At 41.3% G+C, this 20,845-nt stretch overlaps 1 protein-coding gene across 3 annotated transcripts in view; it reads left to right on the top strand.

Annotated features, from left to right (window-relative positions):
* SPATA6L (spermatogenesis associated 6 like) overlaps positions 1-18,621 on the top strand; it is a gene marked incomplete at both ends in the record, with an annotated part of 45,873 nt that extends 27,252 nt beyond the window's left edge. For all 3 annotated transcript variants that reach the window (XM_082842545.1, XM_082842544.1, XM_082842543.1), the window contains 7 exons: positions 2,723-2,800; positions 5,247-5,486; positions 7,562-7,664; positions 10,388-10,422; positions 11,167-11,363; positions 17,342-17,435; positions 18,532-18,621. In XM_082842545.1, coding sequence (XP_082698671.1) covers positions 2,723-2,800; positions 5,247-5,486; positions 7,562-7,664; positions 10,388-10,422; positions 11,167-11,363; positions 17,342-17,435; positions 18,532-18,621 — 837 coding nt within the window. The remainder of the gene's footprint in view (positions 1-2,722; positions 2,801-5,246; positions 5,487-7,561; positions 7,665-10,387; positions 10,423-11,166; positions 11,364-17,341; positions 17,436-18,531) is intronic.
* Between the last annotated feature and the right edge of the window lie 2,224 nt (positions 18,622-20,845).

Below are 20,845 nucleotides of genomic sequence, written 5' to 3'. Positions count from 1 at the left end.
TGTGTTTATAAGCCCAGAAATCTTGAGTCACCAGTCCGGGCCTAACACTCTTATGGGCGTACTGTGCATTCTAGAGGCAAAAAAAAAAAAAAAAAAAGAGGAGGGGGAGCTGAGGAGGTAGGTTGTGCCTGTGAGGACCTGTTCTGTAGACAAGATGAATGTACAGGACTGAATGTGCATCGGAATGAATGAATGCACAGGAATCGAGTTGACTAGTTCATCCATGAAGCCCCCTGAGAGGTAGCATGAGGTAATGGAAAGAGGATGGGTTTTGCTGTCCAACAGAGTTTCAACTCTTGGCTCTACTGATCCCCAGCTGTGTGACATTGGACAGACTAACCTCTTCAAGCCTGTTCCCTCACATTTAAAGTGGGATATAATTGTCTACTACACAGGTTGTATGAGGATTAAATGAGATCGCACATATGAAAGCCTCTAGGAGCACGGTACCTGTCTAAACATGCAGTGCATGTTGGTTCCTTTTCCCTCTAGGGCTTCGGCCGATGCAAATTCTTCTTGCAGGTACTTGGAGTATGTTATATAAGTGAAATGAGCTGTTAGCAACTGGAGGGAGAAGTCACTATGGGTGTACCTGGAGGGGAAAGGGTTAGGCCAGGCTTCAAGAGACAGGTAGGATTTGGATGGGCAACAAGAAGGAAGGTAAAGTGCCCCCAGAACAAAGGGGTACCTGGCCAGGCGGTGTTCTCTGGGGGAGAGGAGAGCAAAGGGTCATGTTCAGAGGGGCTGCAGGTGACTGGATGGGGTCAATTGGAGACAGTGTAATTCAGCTCCAAGTCCTATCCGTTTTGACGTTTTGACGTTTACAAGACATGTGACCTTGGGAAAATAGCTTAATATCTCTTTCTGCCTCGGTTTTTTTTAAAGAAAAATAATTGTGTTTTTTAAATATACAGTAAAATTGACTTTTTTTGATACACAGTTCTATGACTTTAACACATGTATAGATTTGTGAAACCACCATCATAATCAGGATACAGAACAGTTCCATCACTCCCCAAATCTGCCTCATGCTGTCTCTTTATAGACACATCCTCCGCCATAATCCACTAATCTGTTCTCCGTCATTAAAACTTTGTTTCCTCTTGAGAATGTCACATAAATGGAATCACATAGTCTGTAACCACTCAAGACTGGCTTCTTTCACGTAGAACAATGTTTTTAAGATTCATCCATGTAGTTGTGTGTATCAGTAACTTGTTCCTTGTTATTACTGAGTAGATTCCATTATATAGATATACCATAGTTTATTCACCTATGAAGAACATTAGAGTTGTTTCAAATTTTTGTCCAGTTCTCAGTTTTATCATTTATAAAGTGGGTTGACGTTAATAACTGTACTTTCCTTATAGCACTATGAGAATTAAGTAGGATAGGGTATATGTATGTGTATGTATATATATGTGTATGTATGTGTATGTATGTGTATGTATCACCATGTTTTAGATAGGATGGTACCGAGCAGAAAAAGAAGTATTGATCAATGAAACAAAATGAAGAGTTTGGAAATGAGTATAAATATTTTGTATGAGATATAAAGCATGTTTTCAAAGCAGGTAGGCAGGGAAGGAGAACTTCTATCCATCCCTCCCCCTAGGTAATCTCATTCAGTTCCATGGTCCAGTGTTTTAAATAGAGTAGCTAACTGTGAGGACACAAGTTGCAATGCCTGGATTCAATTACCAGCTCTGCCAGTACTAGCTGGACAAGTTGCTTAAATTCTCTGTACCTTAGCTCACACATCTACAAAGTGGAGATACTACTGGGACCAACCTCACAGGGTTGTTGTGAGGGTTAGATGAGTTAATATATGCAAAGCCCTTTGGTTGGGCTCTGGCACATAATATGTAGTATTATATGTGTTTAGCTATTCTTATTATGTATGTATTTTATTTTCAGCTTTGTTGGTGTATAATTGACAAAACCTGTATATATTTAAGGTATACACCTTTATTTTTGTATATACATTGTAAAATAATTGCCACAATCAAGCTAATTTTTTTTTTTTTTTTTTTTTTTTCGGCCGTGCTGTGTGGCTTGTGGGATCTTAGTTCCCTGACCAGGGATGGAACCTGGGCCCCGACAGTGAAAGTGCCAAGTCCTAACCACTGGACTGCCAGGGAATTCCCACAATCAAGCTAATTAACATATCCATCATTTAACATTGTAAACTGTTGTTTCTTTTCTTTTTTGTGGTGAAAATACTTAACATCCACCCTTTTAGAAGATTTCAAATATAAAATATAGTATTGTTAACTGTTGTCACATTGCTGTACATTCCACTTCTAGAATATGTTCATCTTGCCTAACTGAAACTTTGTATCCTCTAACATCTCCCCATTTCCCCCATCCTCCAGCTCCTGGCAACCAGCTTTCTATTAGCTGTTTCTATGAGTTTGTTTCAGATTGCACATATAAGTGAGACATGCAGTATTTGCCTTTCTGTGTCTGGTTTATTTCACTTAATATAGGGTCCTCTGTTTTCTTCTATATTGTCACAAATGGCAGGATCTTCTTCTTTTGAAAGGCTGAATAATATTTCACTGTATATATATTCATTATGTATGTATTTTAGATAATGTGTGTAGATTATGCCAACTACAGAAAAGAGCATTCAGGTTCTCGGATGATTTCAAGTTAGTATAGGATGAGCAAAGACCCTCTTTCCATTTTATTTGTTTCTTTTATGCTGTTTTATTTTCAGGGCATTGCTCCCAAAATAGAGTTTTCTACGAGGACAGCCATCAGAGAACGTGTGTTTCTGCATAGACACAGATTTCTTGTAAGTATAATCGAGAATCCAGTGATAGAAATGATAGAAATTTTCTCCACAAATTTAAAGAATTTCAGCCTAAACTCGGTTTACCAAGTTTAGATGCAACTGGACAAACAGAAACCTGGAAACTTATTACTAGGTTTGAATTTCCATAGTTAAATTGTTTGTTCAGCCTGTCACATTAGAGTGAGTATGTTTGGCATGTATTCATCATGGCATAATTGGTGGAACAGAATGATCCAGAAGCTACGATCACAAGCTTGATGTGTCGTTTAGTTAGCTTTTGTTGTTGTTGTTCCATGACTTTTACTCTTGATTTTATCAACAGTAGTGTTTCCTTCTTTCCTGTGCTGAGGCTGAAGCTCAGAGTTGTATTTGTGGGCCACCTTTGGTAACAGTGAGGGTCTTGGGGCATCCATGAGCACTACCTTCATTTTACTCTCTTGTTCATCCCTAATTTCCCCTTCACCCTGATTTCTTTCTGTTTTTGTTTTACCTTATTGTCCATAATTTTGCAACCGTGTCAAATCGTTTCTAAAATGATATAGAGAGTTAATGAATATAGTTTGTAGACCTCACCTGGAGTCCTAGAAAATGCCTTGAAAATGTGGGCTTTGGGTTAAGAGGTACTGAATGAGAAGGGTCACTAATCTGTGCAAGTCCATCGGTCCCCTGGGCACCATAACTCATAAATGGGAAGCCAGTGGTTAATTTTCAGGAAGGCAATAGCTGCTTTTTAGTCTCTCCTTATTTACCCACTGTTTTCTCCAATCTGTTTAAGTGTGCACAGTGATCTTTCAGTTTATTATTCTTTTTCTTCTACTCCACCATTTTAATCTTGTTTTAATCTCCTAATATAGGTCTTCCTATATTAACTTTTTTAAGTGTTAACTTTTAAAAATAATAGCTTTCATTGTTTTCCTATAACAAAAGTATCCCATTTATTTTATACAATTAGAAAATACAGATAAGAAAAAGGACAAAATAAAAATAACCTGTTATTCTTACTATCTAGAGATGAGCATGACTACTTTTTTGAATATATTCTTCTGTACACACACACATACACATATTGTTTTAATTTTAGAAGATTAGGACCATACTACAATAATATGATATTATTTCATATCATATTTTCACTTTGAATGTCATGAACATGTTCTCATGTCCTTAAGTATGCTTAAGCCAGGCAATTTTTCATGGCTTCATACCATGCCATTGTACAGAAGTACCATAATTTTTGGCAATTCATTTTTCTGTTGTTGGGTACTAAGCTGATATATTAGTCAGGGTCCAGTCTGGAAAACAAACCATACCTGTTACTTTAACAGAAAGATTTAATGTAAAAAAAAAAAGAGGGCTAAACGAGGGTTGGAGGACTGAAAGGAAAAGGGGAACAGTGAAGTGATGGAGATAGTAACTACAGGAAGCAGCTTCCACCTCTAGCGTTGGGGGACCAAAGGAAAGAGGTTGGATCATCAAGAACATAGAAATTGGAGGAAGAAACCCCATAGAAAGGGCACCCAGACATGTGGGGAGGGGCTGCTCTCCCGGGTGTTTCCTCATGATTTCAGAGGGGAGACTCTGATGAGCTGGGACTCAGATCTCTAAGGAGGGACACTGCTCATTGCAGCTGTCCCAGGAGCTTGGAGGAAGGATCCTGTGGGGCTAGACTCAAATCTCTGAGCAAGGGGCTCTCTGGCCACCTGGTGCTGTGAGGCTAGTTTTGGATTATGATAGTAAAAAACTATAAACTGGAGCCATTTGCTGCTGTCAAGGTGAAGAATGGTTGCTGGGGTGATGCTGACAAGAACAGAATGCAAAACTGGAAGTCCCCAGTCCCTTCCTCCTCCTCTAGTCTTACGGTCTCCCTCTAGCGCCCTCCAGTGGTGAAGCCTAACAAAACAGCTGGAAAAACCGAAGGGGGTTTGCAGAGTGCCAGGTCCAGTATCATAAAGCTGAGTGTAGAAAGGTGGGTTTGGAGCTGAAAGGAAAGTGCTTACTCACCAATATAGTTGGTTTCTAATTTTTGAAGTGTTCTAAGAATTTCTGTAGCTATACATATAGCCATAATTATTTCCTTATAATAAATTCCTTGAAGTGAAATTGCTGGACCCAAGTTTATGCCAAATTCTCACTCTCTCTCTCTCTCTCTCTCTCTCTCACTATATTTCTACATCTGTCAATCATTTGTCTATGATGGGGTGGGGGTGGGGGTATCTGATACTTTCCAACTTTCTCATAATGCAAATAAATCTCACTGCTAATAGTTGAAATATACTAGTGATACTAACCTGACCTGAAGAAAAATTTTAAAATGCCCTTCCTTAAGTTCATGTTTTATAAATCTGAGATGTTCAGTCTTCTACCTTAGTTAAAGTTCAATTAAACACAGTTATATTCTGATTGAGTTTTCTTCTTTAAAAATATTGTTTCTTTTTTGGGTTTTCAGGAAGAAAGATGTGAGTCACGAAGGCCTTTATCCACATCAAATGGACCAAAATTCCCCTTAAGTAGTATAAAGATGAAACCAAGGGAGAGTAATCTCGACAGACTGCCCCAAGGCATGCAGTCCCGGCCTCCCTCTCCATATTTCACCAGGCGTTTCTTTCAGGACCAGCCAGCTCAACTGAATCTTGGAGATAGTTTCAAAATACCTGGAGAAAGCAAACCTCCATTTGTAGTAAGACATGTGAGCCTAAAATTATTTTTCACAGTCCTTTGGAATGGTGAGGGTGTGAATGAGGGTGGAATAAAGGAAGGTTGGACCATGAAAACAAATGGGTAAGTAAATAAATAGAGGAAACTCCAATTGAATGACAGCTATGATTAAATTATGTTCACTTCCTAGAGTCATTGTCAGGAAAGATGTCTTATGCAGAAGGCTTGCTTAGTAAATGTCTGCCATCCCTATTTTTAATTTCTGAAAATTATTAATATAGAGTGTTATCTACATATGATAACCTGCCACTGTCCAGAAAAATCAATGAACTGTCAGTGGTAGAAGATGCATATCAAAGGCTGGCATATACTCTGTACCAATCTGAAACCAAAGCCTCATCTGTTTTAAGAAAACTGGTTTGAGTTTTCTTAGTGAGGTCGTTGCTTAATGGCCACACTTTTAAGAGCAGGAAACATATGTCTGCAGGAAGATGCAATGATGTGCCACAGTCAAAGCCCTTAATTAAAGTTATTTTAGATTTAGCCCTCAGGAAATAGTAGGCAAATTCAATCACACTTGTTCTCATAGTCTCAAGATTTTTTGACTACTATAAAAGTAAAGGAAAATGTAGAAGAGTTCAAGACAAAAATTGCCCACAGGTTCACCAGAATAATAAAATCATTGTTTAATTTGATACATTTTCTTTTGCCTTTTTTTGGTATTCATAATGCCTTATTTTTTCCCACAAAGTTGTAATTATACTGTATATACAGATTTGTTTCTTGATATTTACAGTTAATATTACATTAAAAACACTTCCAGTATTAGTTCATATTTTTCATGAATACCATTCCACATTCTAGTTCATGACTTATTCTTCAGAATGTTAACTATTGATATTATTGTCAAGTTGATAATTTGACTTAATGATGATGTTTGTGCATTAGACACAAGAAATGAAGCATGGTAAATCTCAAAGGCAAGGTGCTTTTGAGATGACTGGATATAGAGTTGGTTTGTAGGTAGAACAGAGACGTTGTTTGGCTAGAAAGTACAGGATAGCTGTTTTCTTCATGGTGACCTGGGTAAAAATGTCTGGCAAAATCCAGCAATCACTCTTTAAACGTGGCTTCATACAAATATTGCTGAATTGAGTTTACTGAGTCTGATTTATATCATTTGACATAAATTTTTATAAAATACAACTTTAGTGTATGCCATTATGGGCTAAATAAGCTTAAAATCTTGGAAGGTTTCTTAGGGAATTAAAACTTGCTTGATACTTTTATTTAACAAATTCTTATACAGTCTTTACTAATGTGCCAAGCTCTTTCCTAAGTGCTCTTTTATTTAGCCAGATTTCCTGATATCTGAAGTTTAAGTAGCAGCATTAAAATGTAGAGGACCTGATGTTGTCAAGATTATAAATTCTAATCAAAGTATTTCTTGAAGTAGATTGAAGAGTGATATTATAACATGCTTTCTTGAAATTAAAAAAAAAAAAAACAGAAATAAACAATGTTACAAAGAAACTCCAGCAACTCTATGTCGTACATATTCTGGAAGAGTCTCTATTTCAAGTATTTTGGCATGTTGTCCAGTGTAGGAAAATACGGTTACCTTAAGTAAAATAATACAGTCACCACTATTCTTTTTTTTCAAGAATATAGACACTCAGACTGGAAGGGGATGTGGAAGGCTGAAATGTCACCTTGTGAAAATCCCTTGTCTTCAGGGAGGACCACACCTAGGCCAGTACTGCTCAGACTGTTTAGGAACATGAAACTCTGTCTGGTTCTAAAAGAATGTGAAGTAAATGTCACTTGCTGTTTTCTGGGCTGGAGCCTTACCAGTGGTTAGAATATGAGTTGTGCCTAGTGCTAGGCCATGTCTTCGTGTTCTAACCTCAGTGAAGGTAGGGACAGACAGGTTTCCCTATTGGGTATAACATTTTATATACTTGGAGACTGTGATTTAATCTGTTCCCAACCTCTTTTCTCACCTGCATGACGGTGACTGAGGGGGAGAAAGGCATTACAGGTAATGAGGAGAGGGTAATACAAGCTACAGTGGGTTCAAGTCTCATTCCTTTCCTTTCCTTTCAGGTGGACAGTGCAAAGCCCTTTGGTGAGAACAGTTCAGAGCATCATTCCCAGAAGTCTAGAAGAAAATCTGACTTTTCAAACTTTCCATTTCCAGTGAGAAGAGGTACTTGAGTTTCTTGTTATTCCTATACAGTTTCCCCATGGGAACGAATGCATTCTACCTACCTCTAAGTCTTCTTCATTCTGAGGAATCACATGTTTCTTTGGAAATTCAGGGCCTAATTCTCAGGTGCCCTCCCGCTGTGGAGTTTCCAGGGAGGGAGTTCCCATGAGCAGAGTCAGCTGAGAAGCTGTTTCAGAGTTCCCCTAGCTGTTGAAGGAGACTGCTCTGAGTAGTGTGACCACTGAGCATGCTCTAGCTGTGGTTGTTCCCTGGCTGGGCTGGAAAAGCAGGGAGCATCTTGTCCTGGTGGAATCTTCTTGCTAAGGCACCACTGATAGCTAACATACAGGACTCTCCATTTCTCTGGATAGGAAGCAGCAGGGGATTGTTGGAGATCAGGAGATGCAACACTTACTTTACAAGATTCCATGTCAGCAAAGGAGGAGAGGCAATTTGTCTGAAGCAGTGAGGTTAAGGCAGGGGATCTCAAATGTTTAGATTTCAGTACCCTTTGGCATTAAGTATTATTGAAGACCCCAATGAACTTGGTGTATGCAGATGATATCTATCAATATTTAGTGTTAGAAATTAAAACTGAGAAATTTGTAAAATACAAGAATATACAAGCACACATTCCATTAACCATCAGAGTGGTGACATCATGACATATCATGTAGCTTTTGGAAAACTCCATTATACAGTTGTGAGAGAAAGAGAGTGAAAAAGAGATTAATATTAATAGGAGAACAGTTTTGATCTTGCAGAGCTCCTGAAAGGTCTTAGAGACCCATGGGGAGGCCCCTGGATCACACACTGAGAGGCACTGGGTTAAGGCCTCCCTGGGAGGCCTTTACTTTATGATTGAAATACATGAACCATGTCAATACTGAAGGTCAGGGCAGTGAATTTCAACCATTCCTGAATTAATAAAAATTCTTAGGCTAGAAAGGGATGGTGGTGGCCCATTCTCTTGACTCTTGGTGAGACTGGACCTGTACCATCCCTGACAACAGGGTTTCCTATGTTAGGCTGAAAGGTTTATACTTTTAAGGGGCTGCACATTCTCTTGTGGTAACTCAAACCGGTGTCCTTGAATCACTGTGACTGTTCTACAGCAGCAAACCAAGGACAGAAGACAGGGTTTGAAGCAGAAAGTGCTTCATCACCTCTGACATTTAAGTCCTTTGGATTGAAAATCACCCACGTAGCCCATAAAAGCAGCACTGTCTTCCCCATTACTGTGAAATCAAGCAACAGGAAATGTCCTTTCCCAGGGAGGACAGTTGGGCTTAATGCTAGCTCAATTACAGCGGGACTCATATATCACATTGGTCTCAGCCTTTGTCTTTCTTAATCCTGGCAGGTGGAGAACTAAGGTTCCAGAGAGGTTACAGAGTGTGTACAGGTCACACACCAAGTTTTTGGCATACTTACATTTAGAGAAGAAGTTCAGACCTCGGGGCTCAGATCCTTGGAATCCCTGTAGCTTCCAAGCCAGACTTTTCCTTAGGCCACCTGTCAGCTCATTCATTCAGGCCTAAGGTAGAATAAAGCAGTGCTTCTCAAACTTCAGTGTGCATTTGAATCACCTGGGGATCTTGTTAAAGTGCAGATTCCGATTCCCTAAGGCTGGGGTGGGGCCTGGAATCCCTCTTTTCTAACAAGCTTCCAGGTGATACCGATGCAGCTGGTCCATGGACTACACTTTGAGAAGCTAGGAAACAAGGGCAAACTCCCCGTGAAAGGGAGTGTTCAAAAATCAGTAGCAAGGGGGTTCCTAGGCAACAGGGCAGATTTATGGTTATAGCTGAAAAGGGGCTTAGCATTACCAATTCCCTGGTCAGCTGGGAGTTGGGTGGAAGAGAGCTTCTGGGACAAGATGCCCACACACCTATGTGCATGCCCAAAGGATATGACAATTAGCATGCTTTAAAAAATCCCTTTTTATATCTTCCTTCTTATTGCCAGTGGCATTGGGAAATCAGCAGACCCCTGTCACTGCCTAAGCCCCAGTCATGCTGGGGGAAGCCACGGTGGCCTTAGCATAGTCTTGCAAATACTCATTTCAAAAGCATTTTTTTTTCAACCTGGAAAAATCCCATTTATTCTTGGTTTTATCTGTGTGTATTACGTCTAGTAATTCTTACCATTCTCTGGCATTAGGTCTATTTACTTATTATGATTACTTGGGTAATCATAATGATTTACACTTTTGCTGTGTTGTTTTTCCAAGCTCTTATGTATTCATTTTTGTATCTACCTTGGACAAGTACACTCAGGAGTTTCTGCATAAGTAGGATTTTATGTAAACCAAATATAAAGGGAATGCCAGAAGAGGCAGAGGGTATGAATTTTACATTGAGCCAAATGGCTTTCTTTTAGGCCCTGGGCACCTGGGCAAATAAGAGTTTTCCAGGCTGCCCAAGGGCTACTGAAGTTATTGCTTCACTTTAGACTCCCGTTTACTCTTCCTGTATCCATACATGCTGTCATTAATATAACCTCATTGTTGACCTCAAGAGGACAGTAAAACTAATAGATAAATTGCTGTGACTTCAGGAAGACTTAAAGGTGATGGTATAATTTACAAGGGAGCATTTAAGTTCTCTGATAATTCATTCATTGTGTAATATTTTTGTACTGCTGTGGAATAAGTGTAACAGCAGCTTTAGGGGTAACTGGTAATAATGAGTCATTGAAACACCTGTTCCTCTTTCTTCTAGCTTCTTCTCTTGACAGCCTTGCAGCTAACGTAAAGGTAATTTTAGAAGTAGCATTTGTAAACTGATTTATTTCCAGCTGTCTAATGTCAATTATTGTGCTTCCTCCCATGAGTGGTGGAAAGTATATTTCTAGCTAATGCTGCTTATGGAATTCCTGTAGTTTAACTTGAGTTGCTTTGCTTTAGTTGGTTTATTCCCCTCACATAAACTCTTTTCATTTGTAGGATGAATCACCAGTGAGGGTGTATGTAGGCCCAATATCTACTCTATCAGTAGGGATTTTCATTACTTTTTCTCTAGTCGAGTACCTTTTTATATGCGATGGTAAATCACTTGTTCTTAAAGTTTGATTGGTTTATTCAGGTGAAGGTGCAGACTTCCATGTTACAACATGAGAATGGATATATGCAAAGAAAATGGAGTACACTGAGCTTCCTTTGCCATAGCAGTTAAATATTTCGTCTAAAAAATTATGTCTTTCCCAAACCCAATAATCTCCAATCCTCACAAACCAAAGCTCAGAGCATGAGTTGATTTTGGCTTGTGAATATATGCCAAATGTACAGAATTTTGGTTATCTTTCCTTGCCCTTGACTGCTGAGCGTTTTGTCTCTAGTCTTCTCTACTCCCACCCCTCTTTTATTTGCAGGAGATCCCTGCCGCAGGTATTCTATCATCTTGCCCCCAGTTCTCTTCCCTGTCCCACCCGGCCCCCAGCTCTAAATTAAGCAAACCAAAGCAAAAACTACAACTAACGATTAATGCACATTGTCACTCAGGTTATCAAAGAGCCAGATGAACGGATTGTTTTAAGGAATGAATCACCATTATCGTTAGATTTAAGTAAGTTTGAAAAGCCCTCGGCCAGTTACAGTCATCAAGGGGATGCCGATTTCCACTGGGAAACTTCATTTGCCACCTCCCAGCACTCCAGAACTCCCAGCCCTCTTCTGGATCAGCCCCTTCTCCGAGAAAGGTCAGCAGCAAGCACCCATCTCTTTGCTAGAAGAGTGCCTTGTGGTCTGGCAGGAGTAAAGTCAGGTCACTTCATCAGTTTGCTTCCTTAGGAATATTCAGCTGGGGATACCTTGATATGAAAAATTATTATTCCTTGAAAAATAATCCCAAAAGTAAGAATTGAGACTTTTCTCTTACCCTGGAAAGCATATCTCAGAATGCTTGTTGAAAATGGGACAGACAGCTAACTTGGCATAGGTACTATTTATCTATCCATTATTATCTGTCATAAATTTTAGAACTCAAGCTTTTGGTTTCACCAGTATAAAAGAACTCACTATCGAAAGTTTAGAAATTATAGAAAAATGAAAAGGAGTGAAAAAAAAATCACCTATAGTCCTGCCACCCAAAGACAAGCATGATTAATATGTGGGTGTATTTTCTTTCTCTTTTTCTAGACATGGTTTGTTGGCTTGTTTATATTATTGTCACACACACACACACACAAACCCACAATTGCCTATGTCTGGAGGGCAGGCCAGAGATTGAGAGCAGGAAACTTTATTTTCCAAACTGCACTCCCAGCTGATGTGACTAACCATCCGGTTTGCCCCAGACTGTCCTGATTTTAACCCTGACAATCCTGCATTCTGGGAAACTTCTTGGTCCCAGGCAAACCAGGACAGTTGGTCACAACTCCAGTGAAGTAGCACAAAAGATAATAGTTTTAAGATAGTTGTTTTGAATGAAAGATAGGCCAGTCTTGGGCTTCCCTGGTGGTGCAGTGGTTGAAAGTCCGCCTGCCGATGCAGGGGACACAGGTTCGTGCCCCGGTCCGGGAAGATCCCACACGCCGCGGAGTGGCTGGGCCCGTGAGCCATGGCCGCTGAGCCTGCGCGTCCGGAGCATGTGCTCCGCAATGGGAGAGGCCACAACAGTAAGAGGCCCACATACTGAAAAAAAAAAAAAAGATAGGCCGGCCTGCTTTTTCCTGCATTGTTAGTGATGAGAATAAGAAATCTCCACATAAAAATAATACAGTTGCTAACAAAGAGACTTGTAGTAAATATCCCAGAACAAAAGTGGCACTGAAATTTTAGTAGGAATTATAAGAAAGTGACAATGCATTCTTAGACATTTTTCAGAAATGATAGAATACCTTTATATTAAAATGGACTTGAGGAAACCAAGTAAAATATTTTGATAAAATCTACTAAGTAATGGTGAGTCCTTGATTAGTTACTGTATTGGAAGAAAATAACACAACATAGATTTTTAAAAATTGGCCTTGGCTCCCAGAGACAGGTGGTGAGAGACACATTTACACCCGTCTCTGGGCCTGGTCTCCCTTCTCTTCTGGCTTCTTCTCTTTCTACCAGCCTGCAGCTTAACAGGTGGACAGAGCAGGTAGGGGGTTACCCCAGATGTAAAGACTTAGAATTTATTTTAAACAGAGAAGGGGAGGAACCTTCAACTGGTGGTAGTCAGGACACTTGAGCTCTGCTCAACCTGTCTCCAAGTGCTGTGTGATCTCACACAAGTACTCAGCCTTTTAGACCTTAGTTTCCTCATCTGTAAAAGGGGTTTAGTGATCAAAGATCCATCCTCTTGCAGCCCAAAGTGCTTCTTTGCTGCCAGAACTGGAAGAAGCTCATGGATTTTGCCCATGTGCCTTGTTTGCGTACATCACCCAAACTCCTTATAATCAGCATAGCAAGCTTTTCTGAGGGACTGAATTGAGCATCCATTTATTGAGAACCTATTATGTGCAGTGTATGTGATCGTGACACGTCCTGGCTTCCCAGTGACTCACACACTAGACGGGGTGGCAGGCATACCCCCATGTCACTAAATTTGAGATGGATTATGATGTGCACTTAACAGAAGTATAATCGAAATGTAGGGGAAAGGCAGAGCAAGAGGAGGTTAATTCCATTAGGAAGGAGATCTAGGAAGGCCTCGTTTCTTTTTAAATAACTTTGTTAGATGGTTTATGTATTCATTCAACCAGTCTTTCCTGAGTATCTTTATGCAGCAGGACAGTAATTCTCAACTCTGGCTCACTGAAGAATTGCCTCATATTGAGTCAGAATCCTTGAGATTAGTACTGGGTGTGTGGAGGGGAATGTAGTATCTCTGTGATTAAAAGTGTGCCTCACCAATTATACCTCAATTAAAAAAAAGACACATGAAGAATCAGTTACCAATTCATGGCACTTAGTAGACATTCAATAAATACTTGCTGACACAAGGGAAAAAAACAGTGCCTCAGAAGGAAAACAGGATTGATAGTCAACCTGCTAGTCCTGGAATAGAAATGCTAACATTTAAGACATTTCTTCTGATCTCTGAGAACTTGCAGAGGATATTAAAAAAAAAAATGTACACAGAGAGTTTTCTACAAGGCAGAACTTTGAGAACAGTACAGACCAAATGCTATCAGAGTATAAAGAAGAAGGAAAGTACTCTGGAATGTTTTATAGAGGAGGTGGCATTTTCATGGGGGCCCAGAGGGGAGGGGATTGGATTGTGATAGTTAATGGAGGGGAGGGATGGGAGGTGAGAAGGCAGGGGGTGCTGTCAGGTTCTAAAAGTTAGAGCAGCCTTGGGGAAAAGTGGGTGCCAAGGCTGAGGGTCTGAGGGGGACTGTGGAAACCAAGCTAAGGAATTTGGGCTCAGTTGGAAGGCAGTGGGGAGCTTTTGCAAGTCATTCACAGGAATTAGCACAGTTGACTGTAGAATGATGACTCTGGCTGCAGACCAGAGTTTTAATCATTTATCTCTGATAAGTCAGCAAATTCTCTGTCCAAAGTCACTCTAAACTGATAGGTTTGGAACTAATCAAACTATGAATTTGTAAATAAGGTGACAAAGTATAACATGGTCACACAAAGGCTATCTGGTTTGCCCAAGACTGTCCTGGTTATAGCGCTGAAAGTCCTGCACTGTGGGAAACCTCTTAGTTCCAGGCATCCAGGAGAGCTTGTCACCTTAACCTCCAGGGAAGTGGCACTGAAGATAATAATTTTAAGGCAGCTGTTTTGAGTAAAGGATATTCCTTTGTATCCTTGGGGAAGAATCCATTCCCCATTGACCTCAGTGTAGCCCCTGTCGAAGAATCCATTCCCCGTTGACCTCACAGAGGTAGCCCTTGGAACACTAGGTGTTACTGTTATCGAACCAGGTTCGTTTGCCCTATGCACAGCAAGCCAAATGCTGAGGTGCAGAGAAAGTTTATTCACAACGCAGCCAAGTAAGGAGATGGGAGAACAAGTCTCAGCTCCACCTCCCCAAAGGCAAGGGGCTTGAGATATTTATGGGATAAAGAAGCAGGGTGGTCTTAGGCATGAGGAAATGTGATTGGAGGTAGAGAAAAGGTGAAGTAATCGGTACTTTGCCCAGGCATATCTGGGTTGCATGCTTCTTCATGGGATGCATGTTCAAAAATGGAGGTACTTAGCATGATCTGAGGGTGGAGTTTTTGGCCCTCTGAAGTCAAAAAATTGTTCATCAGATAACTGTGCAGACACAGTTTTAGGGTTAGTTATCCCAACCAGTCTTAGCCAGCTTGAACTAGACAGGATCCAACTCCACGTTCTTGTAAAACAACTTAAGCCCACCATTACTATAGTGACCTGTGATGTCAGAGGCTTTATCTATAGGGGCGGTTAAGAAGTCTTGTGATATATTACCCTAGGCTATGTGAAGCTTGGAGGGTATGCAAATAAAGAAAGGAAAAAAGAATAAAAACAACTAAAGCAAGCTTAATCAGTAAAGGCAGTTTGTAAGAAGAGGGGTTTTTAACAAGCTGCTTCCTTATCTTCTGTAAGTCAAGCTCAAGAATTTCTGGTAGTCAACCATAAGGGGCGTAGTTTCACTACCAGTGCTTAGGCTCTGCCTCACTCACCGTTCTTTTCACATGAGCCACTGGGACCAGTCTCCCTCTGCTCAGATCACAGAAGTGCATGAGAAATACCTTTTGAGTTTCTGCTGACTTAATACTGAAATCAGCAAGGGCCAAGTGTGCAAGGATGAGATGTGAGGCAAGTTTTGGAGTGAGAATCAGCCCAAGGTTTTAATGGAGGAAGTGGAAAACCCTTTTAACTAGTAGCATGGGAAATGGTAGTCCCAAACGTGGGAGAAACACTCTCAAGCTGGTTCCCTAGCTCCAGTGTCCGGATAGAGTCACATCCCTTCAGCATCCATCCTCAGTTCAGCATCCATCCGCAGTCGTCCCACTGCACAAGGAGAAGGCCATAATCAAGGCAGAGCACTGCTCTTGCCTGTTGACTCATCATTCTCAGAGGTCTTCAAATATAGTGTTGATTGTATATAGTAATAAGGGTAACAAGTGTACGGATAATTCTGGCACTGGTTACTCAAGACCAATGAAAAAGCATTTGCAGTGTCCATTTGGTGGCTATTTTTAAATGCCAATTTTACTTATAGCTTCAAAATATTTCTATTCCTTCATCTTAAAAATTCTTAGAGGAATGTAGAAATGATGTACCTGGCCTTTTCTTAAACATGGGCAGTGCTTTAGGTGGTTCGTTCATTTGCTGTGAGTCATTTTCCTGGGTTGGTAATGGATTTGTGTAGATCCAGTCATTCTCTTGGTCTTGTCTCCCTGGAAACCAGAGGGTACATGCTCGTTACAGGGAGCCAGGATGGGTGGCCTGGATGTGGGTCCCAAACCGAGCAGAGGGGCAACTGCACAGGGACTCATTAGTGTGGTGGCCATAACAACAACTGGATTGATTCTCACATGTTTCTGTCATTTCCAGTGTTTACTGTATATTAGTTAAAGAGAACAATTTTATCCAAATTGCTAAAAGTTTTAGGCATTTTAAGAAAACAATATCTGTGCTTTTCATAATCAAACTGCAAATTCTGCCTCAACTTAAGAATTGGTACTCACTTCCCTCCCCAAAATGAATGAATGAATGGATGAATTCAGTCACTCAAGAAATATGTATTAAATTCCTACTGTGGTATTCAAAGCCCTGAGATGAGCTATTAGCCCAAGAGGCTCATTCCCAATTTCAGTCTAGGAGGAGAGACAGACATTAACCAAATAATGACAAAATGTCCACTGGGGGAAGTGCTATGAATGAGAGTTGAATGGATTCCAAGTGCATGAAATAGGGAAGCCGACTCCCTCTACAGCAGGGGTCCCCAACCCCCCCGGGCCACGGACCAGTACCAATCCATGGCCTGTTAGGAACCGGGCCGCACAGCAGGAGGTGAGTGGCGGGCGAGCAAGCGAAGCTTCATCTGCCGCTCCCCGTCGCTCGCATTACTGCTTGAACTCCCCCCCACCCAACCCCGGTGCCAAAAAGTGTCTTCCACAAATCCGGTCCCTGGTGCCAAAAAGGTTGGGGACCACTGCTCTACAGGAAGGGGCTCAGGAAGGATCTTCCTGAGAAATCAGTGACTGAATTGAGCTCTGAAGGTGGGTAGGACTCAACATGAGCGGGGATGGGGCTTGGGGGTGGCAGCATTCTACCCGAGGGAGCAGTGCTGGCAAGTGCCTGTGGAAGGGAGAAAATGCAGCCTGTTTGAGGAACTGAAAGACACTGAAAGATCTGTGGTTAAGTTTGGGTCTGGGTGGCCTAAAGTAAATGACACATAAAAAACCCCTGGTAGAAAAGTTGGGATTAAATTTTGTATTAAAAATTTTGGGGTTACATGTTTTAAAAGTAAAAGTAGGATTTGTTCTTTAGAGAAATATCTAAAATACACAGTAAATTACAAAGAAGAAAAGAGTCACACACACTGACACACACCACTTTTAACATCTTGGTTGTTTTTATTCCCAGTGCTTTTCCTATACCTAGGCTTAATAAAGACATTGAAACCATACTATGCACACTGTTTTGCATGTTGCTGCTTTTTTTCTCACCTTTAAGTTATAAATATCGACCCTTATTGTTATGCACTCTAAGTGTCCTTTTTATCAGCTGCATAATACTCCACCCTGTTTACTCTGTTGAGCAGGTTCCACCCTGGGTCCCAGTCCATGTGGAAGAAGATCCACGAAAGGGTCTGCAGTCGTCTGACGTCCCACAGATCTCAGCAACACCTAAACAAGGTCAGGGCTTCTGATGGAATTAGATCTTTGCTGACAAAATAATATGGGGACTGGGTCTCACAGTCTAGCAGGGGAGACAGACATTAATCAAGTAACCACAGAAATAAATGTAAAATTGTGATGCTCATCAAGGAGGTTATATGGTATCCTGAGAGTGTATGAAAAGGAGTATTGGACTTGGTTGGCAGTCAGGGCAGGCTTCCCTGAGGAAGAGACAGTGGAGCTTCAATCTGAGTGATGAGCAGTAGCTACGAGTGATGAGTAGCAGCTACTTTGGAGAATAGCACACATCAAGCAGAGGTCCTACAGCAAGAGGGAGCGTTGTCCTGTCAAAGAACTTAGAGAAGACAGTGTAACTGGCCCGAAGCACATTTCCTTCTGCTCTGGACAGGAATCCCTGTCCAGGGAAGAATCTAGGGACGTGTGTGGTCTGCATGAGCTCACAACATGGAAAAAAGTTTTCCTCAAAGTGAATAAGGTGTTTTTCACTGTTTGACTTTTATGGGGGTGAGGGGAGTGTTTCTGATCCATAGATAGATAAACCCAGCACTTTGTCTACTGCAGATGTACAGCCATTAGCTGTGACCTGTCACCAGTTCAAAAAAATTCAAATGGAAGGTTGACAGTGCCCCCTCTGGTTGGATTTAACTATACCATGTAGTTGAATTGGTCATCTTGACTTATTTAAATGCTGGCATTTAAATGAATTATTTAAATGAATATTGATTCCCCTAATCACCAGGGTCGTGGATTACTTTACGGTCTGTCTGCAAAGTCATTTGCTTTGCTTTGTTAATTCGTAGTTTTTTCAAGTAAGGGAATCCCTTTAAAATGTAAAAAGAAGAAAAGGAAGAAAGGGAAGAGGGAGGGGGCTTGGGAGAGAAGAAGGAAGAGGAAAGAAAGAAAGAGCGATAAAGGGAAGGAGGGAGGGGGAAAAAAGAAATAGTATCTATATACACACATGTATCATGAACACAATATATACGGCATATATGGGATTCATAGACCTCTTAAATGCAAAACTACACATCCAGATATCCTTGATCTGTATTACATTATGAGTAATGCAATTGCTGGATTTGTTTTTGTTATATAGGAAGACTCCATCTCTAAAGTAAAGAATATCCTTGAAAGACCAAACTACCCTCTGAAGAAATATCCGATGCATAAACAGAGATATTTTTAAACTGCTGTCCTGTGTAAGTAAGCAGCTTAAGTGCTTCTTGTTGATTTGCTCAAATAATTTCAGCTTCCTGCTACCATATAAAGTACCTAGAAAATGTGGCGGACAGGAGTCAAGGAGGAGATAAGAGCCACATTCTTCCTTCAGACAGCACATATGCGGGTCTGCCAGCAGTCTTGCCTCTTGTATGCTCCCCCTACCCCCTTACCTAATGGTCCCTCTTTCAGCTCCTCAAACACAGGCTCCTTCCGGCTGTGGGGCCTTTGCATGTGCTCTCTGACTGGAATACTTCTTCCTGACCCTGTATGGGTCACTTCTCTTTACCTTTCGGGTCTCATGACTTTCCATGACACCCCCTCCTGCTCTGAGGTACACCTTTTTAGCCCTCTGCAGTTTTCTTTCATACAATATGACACAGTTTGTTGTTATATTTTTATGTGGGTTGATTGCTTAAAAGTCTGCTCCTTCTACTTGAATGACACCTTCCCGAGGTCAGGGACTCTGCCGTCCTGCTCACTATTTTACAGCCGGAATTACAGTGGGATCCCATTTAACTTAGGTGAACTGAACCACACATGCCAGGTGTGTGCCCTGAACAAGAGCCTTCCTTCCCTCCACCACCCTGTCGCCACCCTTGCATCAGATGACCTTCCACTGCAGTTGGTGCTCAGTAAATATTTTTTTGTGGGAGGCTGTTGAACGAGGTGATGAGGCAACTCTTGAATTCAGGTGTGTGGTAAGAAGTTCGACATTTTGAGGGCTGTCGTCATTTCTCGGGTTTTCTCTTCTTTCCCTTCCTACCCAGGCCCAGCATAAGAATAGCTCTTCCTTTTTAAGTGCTTCCTGAGTGCCAGGAACAGGCCCGAATACTTCACTTGTATTAAATGAACTAATATTTAATTATCACAACAACTCTGTGAAGTAGGTACTATCACCAGTTCCATTTCACAGATAGGGAAACTGAGGCAAGGGGAGGTTAAGTGCCTTGCTCAAGGTAACATGGCTAGTGAATGGCTCAGCTGCCGTCTGAAGCCAGGTGATCTGGCTTTTAACCATTACATTCCATTGTTCTCCAAAACTGGAGTGTGTGATAGGAGAACCCTGGGGAGAAAGAGCAGAGCCCTTTGGAACCTAAGCAGAATCAGTGGACATTGCCCTTGAACATCCCCCAGAGAGTCCTATGGTGTTGTATCATGTAGTCCCTCATTCTAGCAACATCAAGATAATTAACGAATCTTTTTAAACAATAAAGGAGTGTGGGATGATGTGCTAGGTTTTCACTGTCCTCAGGCTCCTGAAATTCTGGTTTGAGGGTCATTCATGCTTTAGGGCACACATCGCCTTGCCCAGGGCTGGCCAGGATTTCCCGCCTTCAGCACAGAGGAATGTGGAGGACAGCTCAGTAATTTCCCACTTTGCAGGCTTCTACCTTAGAACGTTCTGCTTGGTAGATGAAGGGATGGCTTGTGGGCCACATAATCTCCGGTTGCCAAAATAGTCATCTAGGCATTTATTAGGTGTTTATACGGAACACAGCCCACTTAATTACCACTTAGGGAACGTGGCCCACGTAATTACCAAATGCCAAATTGTGTTGAATTTCAACATGGCTAACATCAAGTTACATAAAGCCCTGAACCGGCAGATATGTGGACCCTGACGTGAGGAGATAGAAGGTAAGAAAAAAAAATCCGTCTTAGTAAATAGGTTTCCTTTGTAACATGAGTTCCTACTCAGTGGTTTGGAATATGCTCATAGGCCTTCTATGAAAGCTCTCCATACCATTCTCTTCCTGTCCCAATTTGGGTCATGGATTCCTGGTCAGGCAGGGGTCCTGGAGGACTGTCAGTGAAAGTTTTCATGGTTGTAAAGAACCCAGGTGACTTTGACTCATCTTAAGCAAACAGGTCATTTAGTAGAATGAAGCTGTCTCAGTGAATCCAGGGAAGATCCAAACAAGCAAGGTCAAGCAGCTAAAACGGGACCGTCATGCCTATGGGCTGGGTAGACAGCAACAGAGAGGAGCATTCGGCAGAAGACCCAGTGAGTTTCCACTCCATGTCCCCTGCCCTGCTTTTCTCAAGGACTCTCCTGCTTACAGCACCAGTGCTTGTCCTTCCCTTCTGCACTTCTGCTCTTTCACTGTTCATCATCTTTCCCTTTCCTGGTTTTCTGGTGACCTCAAGATCCAGGGGAAATGAAAAAGTAGATTCTTAGCACTTAGGGA

Source organism: Leucopleurus acutus (genome assembly GCF_964270905.1).
Source record: "Leucopleurus acutus genome assembly, chromosome: 7".
In the NCBI taxonomy this organism is placed as follows: Eukaryota; Metazoa; Chordata; class Mammalia; order Artiodactyla; family Delphinidae; genus Leucopleurus; species Leucopleurus acutus.
The sequence above is the reverse complement of the archived record's forward strand: the minus strand, read 5'-3'. Positions and strand labels throughout refer to the sequence as shown.